General features: G+C 62.2%; 1 protein-coding gene across 1 annotated transcript in view; it reads left to right on the forward strand.

Annotated features, from left to right (window-relative positions):
- The window catches only part of LMF1 (lipase maturation factor 1), an 82892-nt gene that overhangs the window by 45613 nt on the left and 20198 nt on the right, over positions 1 to 17081 (forward strand). The window contains exons 4-5 of the mRNA XM_038540861.1: positions 2901 to 3049; positions 16234 to 16299. Of these exons, the coding sequence (XP_038396789.1) occupies positions 2901 to 3049; positions 16234 to 16299 (215 nt within the window). The remainder of the gene's footprint in view (positions 1 to 2900; positions 3050 to 16233; positions 16300 to 17081) is intronic.

The following is a 17081-nucleotide window of genomic DNA, read 5'->3' on the forward strand; positions in this document are numbered from 1 at the left end:
AGCCTTCTGGGGCCACCATGGAAATGACATTTTTTTTTTTTATAAATTTTTATTTATTTATGATAGTCACACAGAGAGAGAGAGAGAGAGAGGCAGAGACACAGGCAGAGGGAGAAGCAGGCTCCATGCACCGGGAGCCCGATGTGGGATTCGATCCCGGGTCTCCAGGATCACGCCCCGGGCCAAAGGCAGGCGCCAAACCGCTGCGCCACCCGGGGATCCCTGGAAATGACATTTTTTTTAAAAAGATTTTTATTTATTTGAGAGAGAAAGAGAGTGAGGGGAAGAGCCAAGTGAGAATCTCAGACGCCGCACTGAGCGTGGAGCCTGACATGGTGAGATCACGACCTGAGCCAAAGCCAAGAGCCGGACACTGCACTGGCGGAGCCACCAGCGCCCCCAAAGCTGTAAGCAGGGTCTGCACGGCTGTGAAGGAGCCAGCCTGCTGCCTCCCCTCCGGAAAAGGACCTGAGGACGGGCTGACAGGCACAGGCACCTCACGGCGGGACTCAGGACGTGGGGCCCAGTGGGACGTGGCGACTGCGTTGGGGTCAGACTTGCAGCTGGAGCCCGACCTGGGAGCCCCGCGCCCACCGTGTGCTATGGGCAGCAGGCGGGTAGCACGCCGGGCATCTGCCTTCCGGGGTCACGGCCGTCAGACTCGACGCCATGCAGGCGGGGCACACCGCGGCAGCGGGTTGTGCGGGTGGCCCTTTCCCCTCCACGGCCGCGGCCGGCGAGGAGGCGGTTCCTGCCACATGCGGGGGGGAGGTGACCATGTCCCAGCACACGTAAGTCCCCAAGGTGGCAGTGTGTCCCCTGCCCACCCCGTCACCTGCTCGCTGGCACTTCGGTGGTCTCTGGGCTCTGCCATTCGCACATCACTTTGATTGGTGTCACTCAAACAGCGTTATTAAAATTCTGCTCGTCACATCTGTGCAAAGTGATGTGGCAATTAGAGAAGGCGGGCCTGCGCTCTGGGGAACGCTCTGCATCCACGTGAGCGTCTCAGAGTCCACGAGGGGTTTCCAGGAAGCACAGGCAGGGCCAGCCTGCACTGGGGGGCTCAGGGTGCCCGCAGTCTTCCCGTCGACCGCCCCCCTGGCCACGCCCGGTGGCTCACTTGTGCTGGGCTCCATTTCCTCCCCACACGGGAGGGCCCGGGGCAGGCAGCAAGGACGGGGACGCCCTCCCACCGCCCAAGCAGCCACCCCTGGGCGTGCCACCCTTGGCGCTGCCTTCGGATCCCGTGGCCGCCCCACATCCTGAGGTCACGTGTATTTTAAACCGACCCCAAGTGAAAGGAGTTACCCTCAAGATAAAAGTAGAGAAAGTGTCCTGTAAGAACAAAGCCTGTTTACCCCGGGTTGAGCCCAGAGGGGAGTGTGCAGCTGTGGAGCAAAGGCCACTGTCAGCATGGGCGCGAGGACAGCCTCCACCCAATGTCCGCAGCCGGTCTGCGTCCGGAACCTCGTGAAACAGACTCACGGCTAATGCTTCCTGCATTTTTCCTTCTTGGGGTTCTGACCAAAGCTGGGGTTCCCAGCTCTGGTTCGGGCAGGTAGTCCAGGGGGCCGGGCTGCGCCCACGTGGGCGTCCCACACACCGTGTCCCCACAGAGGGTGGCCCCGGGGCCCCGGGCCCGGCCTTGCCCGAGCAGTCTGCCCCACGGTGCTCCCCTCGACCGACCTGGCGGTACCCTGGGTCCTGCTTCCCCACCTCACATCCCCTCCCTGGGAGCTCCCTCCCCTGGGAGCCCCCCTCCCCAGTGCTGTCCAAGCTGGTTTCTGAGGCTGGACTCCTCTGGGCAGAGGCATGCTGCACGCCAGTGGCCCCGGCGTCCCCAGCACAGGTGCGCGTGGCTGCGGCGAGCCCTCAGAGATGCCTCACTGCAAGCCGACCCCTCCCAGGGAGGGGCTGGAACCGGGACTTCAGAAAGCCACAGAGCCCAGGAGTAAATGCGCTCCCCCATTTTCCTGATGAAAATGCCAGACTACAGGAAGTATCAAATAGGGGCACGGCGAGAACCCCTAAACCCACACCAAGGCTGCACGGGGCGTCCACTCCATGGGTTTGGCCGCGTCCCTCGTCCTCACCTTTACCACGTCTCAGAGCAAGTGCAGACCTCCAGAGCCGTCTGTCCAGCCCTAAAATCTTGGGTTCAGAACTCATTTAGGTTTATCTGTAAATCCCAAGCAGTGAAACGCACAGACCTTCCTTCAGGTGCCTGATGAGGTGTCACCCCGGCGTCCCTGGTGGCCAGGTTCCCCTTTCTTTCTCCTCTATCAGTTTTGCTCATTCTAGAACCTGCTGTGAATAGAACCATAGCACGTGGGCCCTTGTCTAAGCATCTTTCGTGTTGCATAGTTTCTGAGCAGAAGGAGATTAAAGGGAACGTGTGCAGCTCACACAACGACGTGCGGCTTCCTCCTAAAGGCTGAGACCTGCTTCAGGTCCCAACGCAGGGAGCGTGAGAACACGGAGCCCCCGGCCCACTGTGTGTGCCCCAACGCCTACAGGCCCTGCTGTGGAGCCTGGGCCCCCCTGCCCTCGCACCGGGCAGATGGGGGCAGAGTCGCTGTGTGTTCAGACCCTCGCGTGAGGTCATGGGGCCAGTTGAGCCCCTCAGGGAAGGACGCAGTGAGCGGGAAAGGCTTCCCAGGCCTGCGGGCTGCGGGTGCTGAGTCCGGGTCCCCTCCCGCGGAGGGCCAGCTGGGGTGCCGCGCTCGTCCTGCCATGCCCACTGCCAGACGCCCTGGCTGGAGGCCGGGATGGCCTGGGGCCAGAGGATGCATCCCGGGTTAGGGGCCACGGAGGTAGACCACGTTGGGTGGGGCCACGTCCCTGGGGAACGTGTGTTGATGCTGACCCAGCCTGTGCTTTCGCTGTCATCCCTGCAGGATGGGAGTCCCAGCTTCTGGAAACAGGATTCCTGGGGATCTTCCTCTGCCCTCTCTGGACTCTGTCTCGATTGCCCAGGGGGACCCCCCCGTCCCGGATCGTTCTGTGGGGCTTCCGGTGGCTGATTTTCAGAATCATGCTTGGAGCAGTAAGTAGAACTTTTATTTGCTGTGTTTCAGGGAAACACTGCCTGGGTGGCGGGGCCCCTTCCGCTGTTCCCGTGTTCCCTGTGTTCAAGCACCTGAAACACCACGGCCCCCCGCCCTTTCTGTGGAATGGGTCACAACTCACAGGAGGAGTCTCTGGGCAGCTGCACCTTTGTCCCCTGCCCTCCTGGAGTTTCTGGAGTGCCTGAAACGCTGGGCCCGTGGATTGGCCACTAAGATGTGCCAGTCGGGGCTTTGATCATGCCCCCACCTACCGATCGGGTTAGGCCCCTCGGTGGAGGCTAAGTGACAGCGACCAACGCTATGGGAGGCTGTTCGGCCCGGCCTGTCGCGGTCCCGTGTGTGCCGTGGGACAGGTGTTGGTGTGGTTCTGCGCTCGCCGCCTTGGCTCTCCCGCGTTAGGTGTGCAGCGGGCTTCTGACGGAAGGGCGCACGGCCCCGGGCCCACCCCAGGGACGCCACGGCCTCAGCGGGGTCTCCTGAACGCCAGCCTGTGGGCGGCCCCATCTCTCCCATGTGGCTGGTCCGTGGCGTACGCACTTCCCACCAGCTGTTCTCTCTGTTCGCGCCTGCCCTGGGCCCCGGACCCCGGCATCCCTGGGCCCTTGCAGGTGCACAGGTGCTTCCGCCTCCGCCTCCACCTCCGGGCTTCGTCAAGTTCTTCAGAAACTCTCTGAACCTTTAAATCCAGAGTGACCTGCTTCCTTCTGGCCCCCAACTAATGAGGTGCAGGACTTGGCAAATGGCGTCACTTCCTCTTGCGTCCTTCCGTCGTTGTCCTGGACGCCCTGTCACGTGGGTACCGAGGTACCCGTCTGCTGCAGCCCCCGGGCAGAGCCAGCACAGGTCACGAGAGCCAGCAGCTCCGTCCCCTCAGCGCAGACGCCCGTAGCCCGCAGGAGGCCCCTGTCCCTGCCGGCGGCCCCATGTGGCCCTGTCGGACTCAGGCAGCCTGGCCAAATCTCCGGGAGGCCACCTCCACCCCCCCCCCCCCCCCCCGCGCTGTGTAACTGGTGTTTCATGGTGGGCTCCCATGGACCCCTGGGGCTTCCCTGATGCCCCCACACCCCGTATCTGTGTGGCCAGCCTGTCATTGCCCTGTTGCCCCCAAATCCTGAGGGTCCGTGAGAGACGGGCTTCCCGGGGGTGCGGACCGCTCCAGCTCCTTAGTCACAAGCCTGCACTTCACGTGCCGCCCAGACGCTGCAGCAGCTTCATCCTACGCAGGGAGGCCGCAGGTGCCCGGGAGTGCAGGGGACACGGGGGCCGGGCTGCAGGTGAGGGAGCCCAGGAGCACACGCTTGGCCCTGGCATGGCGGGCACAGTGCCCAAGTGGGGACAGGTGTGTGTGGCCGCGGGGCTCAGACCCCCCACGCGGCGCGGTCCCGGGCTCCCTGCCACACAGGCACAGAGGCGGGAGTCCTGAGGCTCACAGCCCTTCCCTGGCGACACTGACGTCACTGTGTGGTCACGACACACGGTATCAGGCTGTGGCTCTGTGTCCACCTAGTGCTTCACTTTGGATTTTCTCCTCAGCTTCTTTTAAAAATCATAACATGTGCAGCGTCTCCGCTCCCCCCGGGGACCAGCCTGGGACGGCAGGTTCGGGGTGCGAGTGGAAAGGCACGGGCCCCACTAAGCATGGCCAGGGCGGGGGGCGCAGCCGTTGGGCTGCCGTGTGCCAGCCTGGTGATGCGGGGGGGAGCGGCGCCCACGGTGCCTGACAGCGCCCTGGAGCACCGTTCACGGCGTTTTGATTGACTGTTCACAGCAGCTGGATGAAAATTGTCAGATGCGCTAAAAGGGGTAATTACTGGATCCCGTGTGCGTGCCGGGTGTTACTCATCCTCCTCCGCGGGCAGGTGGAGACCCGGCGGGCCTGTGAGGCGGGGCGCCGTTGCCGGGCCTTGTGCGCCCAGAGGACCCTGGAGGCCTGCGGGGAGAGCTGCCCACCGCACCTTTGTCACCTGCAGCCGGGGCACACACCCAGAGGCTGGGGGCTCCTTGAGCCCGGGCCCAGGGAGTCGCAGAGCTGTGCGTACCCGGCCTCTGGCCCTGGAGCACCCAGGGTGGGTGCGCGTGGCCTCCCGGGGCTGCCGGGGCCAGAGGGTGGCCGCTGCAGCTGCCCGCTCTCAGCGCAGAGCTAGAGCTGGACCCAGGGCCTGTGCGACTCGTCACACCCACCGCACGACAGCGGGGCCGGGGGGACACGGCAGGCGCCTGGCTGGCTGCTCTCTGCCTCGCAGCCTGCGGAATTGGAGGGCAAAGTGCGGAGGGGAGGGCGCTGGGCACAGGAGCCCCCAGGACACGGCACTCCTGCGACTGCAGGCTTGCACTCCTGTGGGTGCTGGCCTCATCGTGAGAAGCGCACACACACACACACACACACACACACACACACACACACGCCAACCTCTAGCCCGAGGACACTTCCTGTTGCTGAGCAACGTTCTCCAGGAGCAGAGCTGAGGCGGGTGGTTCAGGGCTGAGGACCGGCCAGCCTCGGGGATCACGCCACCGAGAGGTGGTGCCCTGGGCCGTCCTGGCAGGGGAGCTGCTGATGTGCAGGCGGGGGGGGAAGGTTCGCGGCAGGGACCCAAGGGGGCTCCGTGCTGCTGCTAGAGCTTTCCCGAGCGCTGAGACGTTTTCACAATACAAACCTGAACACCCTACGCACTGGACGCACGTAAGGTTGGCAGTTAGAGGAGATAGTGTGGGTCTCAGACGTGAATTACCGACACTCACAGAAGAAACAGAACATCAGAAACTCTCGGGGATGCAGCACCTTTCCTACTGCGAGAACCCGAGGCCCAGAAGTTCTCACTGAAGAGCTCGATGGACATTTACAGAAGGAACGGTGTGGGGCCTGCCCATGCGTATCCAGAAAGCAGAGGGGAGCCTTCCCAGTTCCCGTCCATCAGGCCAGTGAGGACAAGGACGTTTCAGAGCACAGTCCCGTATCCTGGGACGCACTGACCGAGCACCAGGTGTGGGGGAGACCTCAAGGTCTCATTGGGGGTCGTCATCTCGACTAACGGGGGGAAGCACTGTTCACTGGTGTACAGCTGGCGGAACCTCTCCCAACACACGAGGAACAGGAGGTTTCTTCAGCCTGATGCCTGATGCCACGCGCACCCACTCCGGGTGCTCCACCCCAGGTGCTCCACCCCCATGCTGCTCTTGCCTGTGGGGCACTGCAAGTCCCCAAGGTGGGGAGCACCCAGGCATCCCCCTTGTCACACCTGGCTGACACCGTTCTAAAGATCGCGGCTTGTACAAAAGAGCAAGAAAAAATAACCAAATGCCTGTGGCTGCGAGTGACACAAGGAGGTCATGTGTGGAGAATGGCGAGGTCCCCGGAGCCACTGAGTGCAGTCAGCCAGGTCAGAGGCTGTTGGACAGTGAGATGTTAGGCGGTCACAGTCCCACTGTCCCGAGCTCTGTCTCCCCATCCATACCACCCAGACGGCCTACCGCATCCACGACCCAGTGGCCGCCAGCGCCAGCCGGGATGCTGCCAGGGGCCCCCGTGGGCGAGAGGCTGCACCCGAGCCAATGACCTCGTGCTGCCGGGTGACAAAGCAGTTTCTGCGTCCCCAGAATCAGACCTCATCAGGTGGGCCGGAGGACAGTCACGGGACGGCTGCCGAAGTGCATGAAGACTCGAGGCACAAGCCCTCCCCGCGTTCCCAGGGGCCCCTACGGCTCGCCCACAGCAAAGCTCCTTGCGCCTGCCACCACCCCAGCGTGGACGCCCCACAAGGCGGGGGGTGAGGGGCCCCCGGTGACTTCAGGAGCTGGGAGAAACCAACACCGAGTGCCCTCTGGACACGCCTGCTGCCGAGCTCTGGGAAAACCCATGGCCCCTCAGAGGAGCCTGCCAGAAGCCTCCTTGGGGCAGGTGTCCAGCCCAGAACCCGGACCGGGTCCCTACGTTGCCTTTGTATGTTCTCCTTCAGTGGCTGTCTTTTCCTTCATTTCTACCGAAGCCTCTCTGTCTTGATCTGTGGTGTCCTTGTTGTTTCATTTGTTTTTCTAACCAAGTCTCTGGTTGAGCCTTTGTGAATGTATCAAATAAATACATTGAGTCATTGGGGTTTTTTACAGAAAAATTTTAAGTACGTCACTAATAACATCCAAAAGCATAAAATACTTAGGAAGTTTTAACAGCCGCCCAACGCTCTGTACCCGACCAGCTACCAGACGTTGCTGAGAGAAATTAGAAAGCCGTCAATAGACAGCTAGCACATGAGTCCCAAGCCCCAGAGCTGCTCACTGCCCGCTGTCCCCGAACTGATCCATAGATTCCATGCTACCCAGACGTAATCCTGGAAAGATTCTCGACCTAGAAGCTGATGGACTGACTTAGACTTGTATGGAAATGCCACAGGCGTAGAACAGCCAAAAACTCTCCGGTACATTATAGGAGTCACTTGTTCCAGGATTTCCCAGAGGTCCCAGCTGGCGAGACTGGACAGTGAGGGCATAAGGACAGATGCCCGGATGGGCGGCACAGTCCACGGTCCGTAAATAGTACCCCACGGAAATCACTGTCACGTAATTTTTGACAACTGACCGAGTCCCTTCCCGTGAGAAAGCCCAGCACCTTGGCCGTGTGGTGCGGGGGCGTCTGCGGGGGTGGCCCCGGCCTGCACACCACGCCCACGTGGGAAGTTACCTGCGATGGGCTGCAAATGCAGAAGCTGCAGCCCCAGCACTTGAAGATCACCAGATATTTTTACAGTTTGGGACGGGCCACGATTTCTTAAAACACGGAAAACATTAACACAAAAGGCAAAGATGGATACGCTGGACACCATTAGAATGAGGATCCTCCGTTCCCTGCAGGGAACCATGGGGACACAGAGCCTGTGTTGGGTCCGTAAAGAACACGTAAAACCCAGTAACAAAGATGATTCAGCATCAGAAGGGGGGATTTTTAGCAAATACTTCACACGACAGGCCTGCACATGGCCGTTACAAGCCCCTGAAACACTGCTCGAAGCCCTGGCCATCAGGGAACCAGAGGCCGCGCACCCACAGGAAGAGCCGAGCTCAGTGACGACAAGCGTCCTAGCTCGAGCTGCACAAAAGACCGCAGAGTGGGTGGCTTGAACAGCTTTTACTGCCTCGTGGTTCTGGAGGCTGGCAGCCTAAGACCCGTGTTCCGGTGCATTCTGTCCCTGCGGGGACTCTTCCTGACTTGTGGATGGCCGTCCTCATGCAGTGTCCTCAGCCGGTGGGGGCAGAAGCTCCAACGTCTCTAACGCATGCACGAATCCTGTTGGGTCAGGACCCCATCCTTATGGCCTCGTTTACACTGATTTCCTCAACCTGTATACGCCACCCTGGGGGCCAGGGCTTCAGCCCACAGATCCCCGAGGACACAGAGGTCAGGCCCTTCACAGCAGGGCTGCATTGCTCTCCTGCGGGCTTGAGAAACGGTGCCGGTGCTGAGTGGTGGCAGCCGCTGAGGCAGTTCCACGGCCAGCCTGCTGCACGCTCTGCCCCTCGGGGCTAACCCACGGGGGCTGGAGACACGCTCTAGAAGCCTTCTCCTGGCCCCAGGAACTGGAAACCAAGCACGATCCATCAGCAGCAGGATGGGGGACCCACGCTACATCCCCGGAATGGAAAGCACTCAGCAGAGTAGAGGAATGACCACCGACACTCAGAGGACCCAGCCATCTCGCAGGCGGATTCTGGGCACAGAAGCCAGGGGCGCCCTGTGGGTCCTTGTGCAGCAGCTTCCAGAACCAACAGAGCCGGCCGTGGCCGCAGACATGGAGCAGCTCGCCTCTGAAGGATCTGGGGTGGGGACTGACCGGGGGGGCATGCAGGAACTCTGGGGCCATGGAAGTGTCTTCTGTGCGGACGGGGGAGGGTCCACAGGCACGCGCGTGCACAAAAGCTTCTCAGCTGCGTGCTTTGGGGTGGGACATAAATCATTCTTTGAAGCCTAACAAGAGGTGAAGAGCCGGGGGAAGCCTGGGGGACAGGGCCAGTTGGCCCCACCCAGAGCAGACATCTGACAAAGTGGCAGGTTTTCCTTGGCGTTCTTCCATTGAACAGCAGAGGAAAGACCATTAGCCCGGCCAGCGGCTTCAGCTCGAGAGAGGACCACAGGATACGGCTTCCTGGCCAACACCCCGCACCCACCGCAGGCATGGGCGGTGCGGGGCGAGACGTGGCACTTCCTCTCCTAGCTGTGCGCGCCCACTGACAGGTTACGCGACGGCCCCGGACCCTGTGGCCCCTTACTGTTGGCACGTTAGGTTCCAGGCGGTGTCAGGAGCACTTCCCCGCTACCCCGTGCAGCCTCAAGCCAGCCTGGGGTGCTTGAGGCTGCAGGTGGTTCTCCGGGGACCGGGGCCTCCCGCTTCAAGCTGCTGGGTTGGCAAGTGGCCCTGCGGTGCAGGTGACCCCACTGGACTTCCTTCCTCAAAACAGATGTTCACCTGTGCCCTCCTGCTGGAACGGGGCAAACGCGCACCAGATGCTTCTCTGGAAAAGCTTTGGAACATTTCTTGCATGTTTCAGCTCAGTTTTCTTTTAAATGCATAGATTTCAACCATATTAAGGTGGAGAATCTTTTTCATTTGCAGAAAATGGCAAAGAGCGTGGGTGTCTGAGTCACTGTATTTAAGATAATAGTTTGCTCTTCATTATGCTCTAAAAAGGTTTTCACTTTGTTCTGAAATCTCCACTTTTGTCAAGACAGAAATACGTACGTGTGTCTGCAGCTCAGTTGGTACCGGCCGGCTTCATCCCAGAGCACGTGAGCGAGCGTCTCCGCTTCTGGTCACCGAAGCCCAAGCCCTTTGCGTCTGGCACCTGCGCTCCCCAGGGCGGACCGGACAGGGGGACAGGGTTGTCCCCGTGGCTTCAAAGCCAAATTGTCCTGGGCTGGTCCTGTGCCAAGGGCTGAGGCCTCCACTGCTAACATTCTGGGGAGCAAGGCAGGTCCTTGTTGCCAGGAATTTTCAGAGCTAGACAGGGAGGCAGGATGTGGTTTCAGTCTGGACAACTGAGACACACCTGCTCTGTGTGCTGCCCCCCTCAGCTCCCCTCTGGGGGTGCACGCAGCCCCAGTTTGCAGGCCGCAGGCAGGCAGAGGCTCTTTGCTGCTCCTCCTCCTGTGAGAACTCCTGGCTTTGGCTCAGGTCATGATCTCAGGGGCATGAGATCGTGCCCCACGGGGCACTGCTCAAGATTCCCTCTCCCTCTCCTTCCCGCTCTGCCCCCCCTCCCAAATTATACCCTGAATTCTTACCAGATTGCAGCTGAAGCGAGCCGTTGTCATCATGAGCTGTGTATTTTGCTGTGGCTGCAGCAGGCTGTTTGCAGGTACAGTGAGCGGAGGGTGCAGCAGGAAGGGGGGCGTGCAGCACAGCCCCCGGGCGCCTCTCACAAGCTGGCAGGGCGTCTAGGTGACCCCCGGGTGACCGCAGTGAAGAGATGCCAGTGTCCTTTCCAGCAGCTTGGTCAGCAGGGGTGTGACTGTTGAGCCCTGGGCCACTCACGCTCATGGCTGTCCTGCCGGCTGTGGCACCCGCGGTGAGGCCCTTCCGATGCTGCTCGCGTGCAGACCGTCCTGTTAACGCAGGAGCAAAAGCCGTACCTGAGATGAAAAAAAGCAGCCTGTGGACCGACGTTATTTCCAGGTCCACGTCTGGCAGAGCCGGAGTCACAGCCAGGCTGTGAGGAGAGACTTTCCTCAGACGCAGGCGGTCGGCCTGAGGCCCTTGGGTATGGGTCACCCGTTTTAAACCAATAGCTTAGATGACACGGATAGATTCCTTCACAAATGCAGCGTCCCAAAACTGAGGAGGAAACAGGAAACCGACACAGCTCCGTGTCTGTTAAATACATTGGACCTGTAATCAAAACCCTTCCAGACAGAAGTGTGGGCCCAGACGGCCTCCCAGCAGAATCTAGCAGACGGATGGCACCCCGCCCCCAGACTGTTGGGGACCGGCAGAGGCGGGAACACTTCCCAGGGGGTTTTGATGTGACTGTGAAACCAGACCTGACGAGGTCATTACAGAAGGGGGAGAGAGACCAGCATCGCCCAGGAGCAAAGGCACAGACACTCTTCGCAAAACATCAGCAAATCAAATCCAGCAACAGAAAAAGGCTCTGTCTATTTCAGGAATGCAAGGTTGGTTTAACATTTGAAAAAAGGAACGCAGCTCACAACAGTGACAAGAAAGCAGCACGTGCAGGGGCAGCACACGCGATAGTTTGACAACCGTGCGTGATGGCGGGGGGACTCCCTCGTGACAGCCAGCCCGGCCTCGCTGCTGGGGACGGGAACGTCGTGTTGGAAGCCTCGCTGCAGAAGGCTGGAGAAAGAAAGCAGCAGCACAAAGCTTGGAAGGGTAACGAGGACACTGTTGTTCACACAGGCGCGATTAGAGATGCAGAAAACCTGGCGGAACGTGAAAAGCAACTAGTGAAACGAGCATGCGAGCTTCACGAGGCTGCAGGACGCGAGGGCGGGGTGAAGCCGGTCGTACCTCGTATGCTCTGAAGAGATCATCAGAAGACAAGGCCTTGAAAGTACTGCCCTCCACCGCCGGGAGAGCCTTCCGTGCCTGCAGGAGCCTGGCTGCGGACGTCGACTGCCCGCGCGCAGCAAGTGCAGGCATGGCGGCCCGAGCCCGACCTGCCCCGCGCGCCACACCTGTTTCACCCAAGCTTAGTGCAGAGTCAGGGCAGTTTCCGTCAAAGTCCCAGTGGGCTACTGGGAGAAGTTAACATGCTCACTGTAACGCGCACGAGGGAAAACAGAGAATCTTGAAAAAGAACAAAGCTGGGACACAAACTGCCTGATTTTACAGCTTAATTTAAAATGAAGGGATCCCTGGGTGGTGCAGCGGTTTGGTGCCTGCCTTTGGCCCAGGGCGCGATCCTGGAGACCCAGGATCGAATCCCATGTCCGGCTCCCGGTGCATGGAGCCTGCTTCTCCCTCTGCCTGTGTCTCTGCCTCTCTCTCTCTCTCTCTCTCTCTCTCTCCCTCTCTGTGGCTATCATAAATAAATAAATAAAAATTAAAAAAAAATAAATAAAATAAAATAAAATAAAATAAAATAAAATAAAATGAAGGGATCCCTGGGTGGCACAGTGGTTTAGCCCCTGCCTTTGGCCCAGGGCGTGATCCTGGAGACCCGGGATCTAATCCCACATCAGGCTCCCAGTGCATGGAGCCTGCTTCTCCCTCTACCTATGTCTCTGCCTCTCTCTCTCTCTCTCTGTGTGACTATCATAAATAAAATTTAAAAAAAGAAAAAAGAAAGGTAAAATGAAGTGTGGCGTTGACCTGTGCTAGAAAAATGGACCCGGAGCCGAGCGCCCAGAAATGGGCCACAGCTCCCCTGTCGGCTGGCACTCGACCAGGGGCCCCCTCTTAACCAGCGATACTGAAGCGTGGGGAATCAGAGCAAACTCTGCCACCAGGTGGACCGTTGGCCAAAGCGTGGAGGGACACCCGGCGGTACCTCGCGGAAGCCCAGCCACACGGGTACAGTCGACCCTCCAGCCCAGGCACGAGGTCCCTGGGGCTCACAAACGTAAAAGCCAAGAACATAAATGTTCCTGCAGACAACACGGTTACCGTGCGGTGGGCACACATTTCTTTGGCCGTAGCATTAAAAGTAATTTTTGCTAAACATACTTCATTTGATGCTAAAATTTGCATTATGAAAACCCAGCACTGAGAACGAGCGGGGAAGCCAGTGCCGGGAGAAACCCCCACAGTGCCCAGGCCCAACCCCACATCCCGGACAGACCGCCGCAGCGGGAAGGTGGACACACGGCTGAGCACACGCGGAGGAGACCCGATGAGCCCAGAGGGGCGGGGGCAGGGGTGCAGGCCCCCACCAGGCAGGGCGCATGCCTGCCGTGTGAGCCGGCCTCCCCCACCCTGTGGGCTGCGTGGAAGGAGACCCTGGCCCACGCAGAACAGCTCCGCGTCCATCCACGGGGTGTAACAGAGGCGCGTCTGAACCCCGAATCCTGAACGCGTGGAGTGCAGCCTGCCCGGCCCGGAACAGAGAGCAGCGTCCAGCAGGCAGGGCCTCCTGTGAGCGGGGCATGGAATAGTCTGGAAGGCATCCGGAGGACGTTCTGTGGGGGGCACACCTGCATCCCATTCCGGGCGACAGGAACCTGCTCGTGTGCAGCCGTCAGAGCACTTAGGCGGTGTGTGTGTTTAGTGTAAGCCAGCCCAGCCTTGGGGAGCACGGCTCGCAGGGTGACTTCTGACACGCCCCCTTGCCGTGGGACGCAGCCCTGAGATGGCGCCCACCTGGGGGGGCACCAGCGGGTCGTCGGCGCCCCGGGCCCGGGCAGCATAGGCAGAAGCGTGTTCCTCACGGCCTGACCCGTGCACGTCGGGGTGCTGTCCAGCGAGGCTCTGACGCTTGCTGGTGGGGCCGGGCCACACCTCCTCTCCATGGGGAGACTCCCCCTCCCGCTAGGAAGTTTCCAGCAGAGGTGGGGCTGCAGCGGGGAGCGAATTGGGCTGTGTGCGGGTCCCCTCTTCTCCTTCGAGGCCTGGCGGCCGCCTTGACAAAGAAGCCAGGCTCGTCTCCTGGGCCGCCTCCGTGTTCGCGCTCCACTACAGAGCGTGGGTCCCATGGGGGCTCCGGCCCTGTGGAGGTTGGACTGTGGCCAATACCGCGGGGGGCAGGAGGGGGCCTGGAGCTACAGGGCAATGGGCTCCGAGCAGAGTCCTTGAAGTCAGGGCCCTTCCCCGGACCCGATGCCCCCAGTGGAACCGTGTCACACATCACGATGGCAATGTGGGAATGTGGTGCACCCCCGCGAGGGCCAAAGCCAAGTGGGTGCCACGGGGTCCCAGGGCCCCTCGCATCCAGTCCACTCAATCGCAGTCGCACGGATGGAGGAGCATTGGGCTTTCCCGCAGGCACTCCCAGGATGCCAGACCTGACTCCAGCTCCGAGGTGTCACGGGGGCTTCTGGGAAGTACGGTCCATGGTCCTCCGACCTCCGGCCTGAGCTGCAGCCCCGCGCAGCCCCTCTCGGCCTCCATGTCCAGATGCTCCCCTCACAGTCTGGGCTTAAAAGGGCACTGAGTCCTCCTGGTGGCGAGGGCCTGTGCCTCCTCCCGCTCCCTGTGGCCCTGGCACGGCCGTGGGCAGAGGCCTCCGGGACCCAGGGGGACAGTGACATGGGGACAGGGCAGTCCTGAGACGGGCCCCAGTGTCAAGTAGGGGGCACGCGGGGTGAACCTCAAACGCTCCCGACGTATAGCGATCCCCCGACTCCCCGCTCAGGGACACCTGGGTCCTGTGGGCCCAGCCCAGCCCGAGAGGGACTGCAGGAGGCCCAAGTGGCACCCACACCACAGGCCTGCCCATGGGGGGAGCGGCACGCCCTCCACGCCTGGGACCTCACGAGTATGCCCTGCCTGGGGTCACAGAGGCCTCCCAGGCTGTTGGAGATGGAGCGGCGCTGTCCGCGGGCGCCAGGTCGCTCAGGAGGGGGTGCTCCATGGGTGGGCACCCCCGCGAGGACCACTGGGCACGGAGCGGCCATGTGCGCCCTGGCCTGGCACCCCGAGGGCGGCGGTGGGTGGCTGCAGGTCCTGGGCCCTTTGGGTCTGAGCCATTTTCTTCAGAATTAATTGGGGGCTGAAGAGGCTGGCAGGAGTCTTTGTTCCTTTGACGCTCACTCAGGAAGGAGGAATCCGTGGAAGATGTGACATGTGCACTATGGGGACGAGTCGGGAGGGAGGAATATAATTACTCTCCGCTCCCGGAAGAACGTCTCAGATCTTTCAGTGTCTCGTATCAGCTTAGAACTTGAATGACATTTTAATTATTTTGTTTTTTTTCTCCTCTGCCTGGTGAGCGTCTCTGAAGAGCCCCATCCGGATTCTGTGGGGTGTGGGGAGCAGGCCGTGCTCATGGGGCTGTCGCGTGACGGGGCTGCGCTCCCGGCCGGCCTGCTCCCCGGCTCTGGGCCACGGGTGCCGGGGGCCGCCGAGGTGCCTGGGGCTGGCACTGCTGCGACTGCAGCCACTTTCCAGAAAGATGGGCCTCCGCTCTTCAAGCCGCACCGCCCAGGTGCCTGGGGCGTGGCTCTGCGTTGGGGTGCGCATGCCCCAAGACGCTGGGTGCCGGGGTGGCCGGGGGGCATGGCGGGTGCACGACCCCAGAGCTGGTGCTGAGACGGCGACCCCGTCAGAGGGTCGGGGCTCGGGGCAGCGGAGCCCTAGGAGCCCCCGGGACACGTCTGCACAGCGGGAGCATCGTCCCTCGGCCCGTGGGGGCCTCGGGCTGCCCGCGTCGCTGGGACTGTCGCTCCTCGTCCGTGTCGTCTGAGGGCTGCTGTGTCCACGGGACCCACCGAGCCAGAAGTGCCCCCGCACCCACTCGTGCATGACGCATTGGTGGGCTCCACATCCCATGCCCCGACTGCTGCGTGGACGGCCACGGAGGCCTGCAGACCGGGACCGTCCCATCCCAGCGTGGAGCCTCACCACCCAAGGTCCTGCCCCGCGTGAAGGTTTTACGGTCAGCCGGCGGGACCGCGACCCCAGTCACGCAAGCACACACGCCACTCAACACTGCCGCGAGGGCTCCACATTCTGATCAAAGTGCGTGGTCACGCTGAGGCGGCTCCCTGGAGCCCAGGGCAGCGCCGCCCCCGCTGGCCCGTCCCTGCCCCTCGTGACTAGTGTCTAGAGTCTGGCTCCGGCGCAGGGCATCCGCGGTCCACTCTTCCCCCAGTGGCGGCCTCTGCGCCCGGCCCCTTCCTCAAGCCCGCCACCCCAACCAAGGCGGCGCCTCCCCTGCCGACTGGGGCTGGGGGGCGCGGCGGGGCGGGGGGGCGTGGCCTGGAGCTGCAGAGCCTGCATCACGGAAGCCGACCGCGTCCCGCAGGGAGGACTCGGGGCGGAACCCCAGGGCCCACAGGGGCGGCACAGCCAGGCCGCTCAGGAAACCCGGGCTTCTCGGGCCTGTGGGTTCCGGCTCAGCCGTCGGGCCCTGAACATGGCGCCACTACAGCTGTGCTGACGCCTTAGCAGGAGACGCCGTGGCCCCCGAGGTTTCCCCAGGTCCCCCTGGCTGGCACCCCCCGGGACGGCTGCTGCTCGGGCGGCTCACAGCCCGTCTGTGTGTCTTGCCTCGGCAGGGCCTGATCAAGATCCGGGGAGACCGGTGCTGGCGGGACCTCACCTGCATGGACTTCCACTATGAGGTGAGCTGCATGGCGCCCGGGCCGAGTGGTGGGGCTGGGGCTGCACACAGGGCTCCTGGGCTCCTCAGGCCGAGCAGGGGCAGACGTGTCATCTGGGCACCCGCCCGGGCGGGGATGTCACACCTGAGATGTGGAGTCGCATCAACTGCCCTCCCTTCCTGCCCAAGGGCCCGGGAGTCCCTCCCTCGGGCCTGCAGCTGACTCCCTGGAAGGTGCCAGAGAGCGAAGGGACTGCGGGGCCCCAGGGCTCAGCCAAGTGGCCCTCCCGGGCCCCCCTGAGCTCCTTCCACTGGCCACACAGCCGCCCGCGGGCAGCAGCCCGGCCGCCAGGGCTCAAGCAGGGGCGTCCTCCGGGCCTCGGTCCGCGGGGGCGCCAGGTGGGCCCACACAGTGCCAGGGGAGAGGGTTTGAGTCGGGCGCCGGCTTCCTGCGGTTTGGGTGGATGTGGACGTGTGACCGTGTCCTGGGAGTGGCGGGGGCAGCCGCCTGTGAGGCTGGTGGGGGCGCCCCAGGCTGCTGGACTCGGTGTGCTCGGACTGCCGATGGCTCACTGATCACGTGGGATCCAGGGCGCGAGCACGGGGCTGCTATGGGGCCCCCATCAGGTTCTTGGAGGAACGGAACCATCCAGACCCTGGAAAGGAGAAGTGTCCCCTCAGCGGACCTCACTCCAACCCGCCCCATAAACTGGCTTAGGGTGAGGGCGCCCGGGGGCGGGGGCGGGGCTGGGGCACGGATTGGGGCCACGCGGCCTGTGTCCCCCACGGTGGTGGCACCGCTGG

Source organism: Canis lupus, chromosome 6, assembly GCF_011100685.1.
Source record: "Canis lupus familiaris isolate Mischka breed German Shepherd chromosome 6, alternate assembly UU_Cfam_GSD_1.0, whole genome shotgun sequence".
Taxonomy (NCBI): Eukaryota; Metazoa; Chordata; class Mammalia; order Carnivora; family Canidae; genus Canis; species Canis lupus.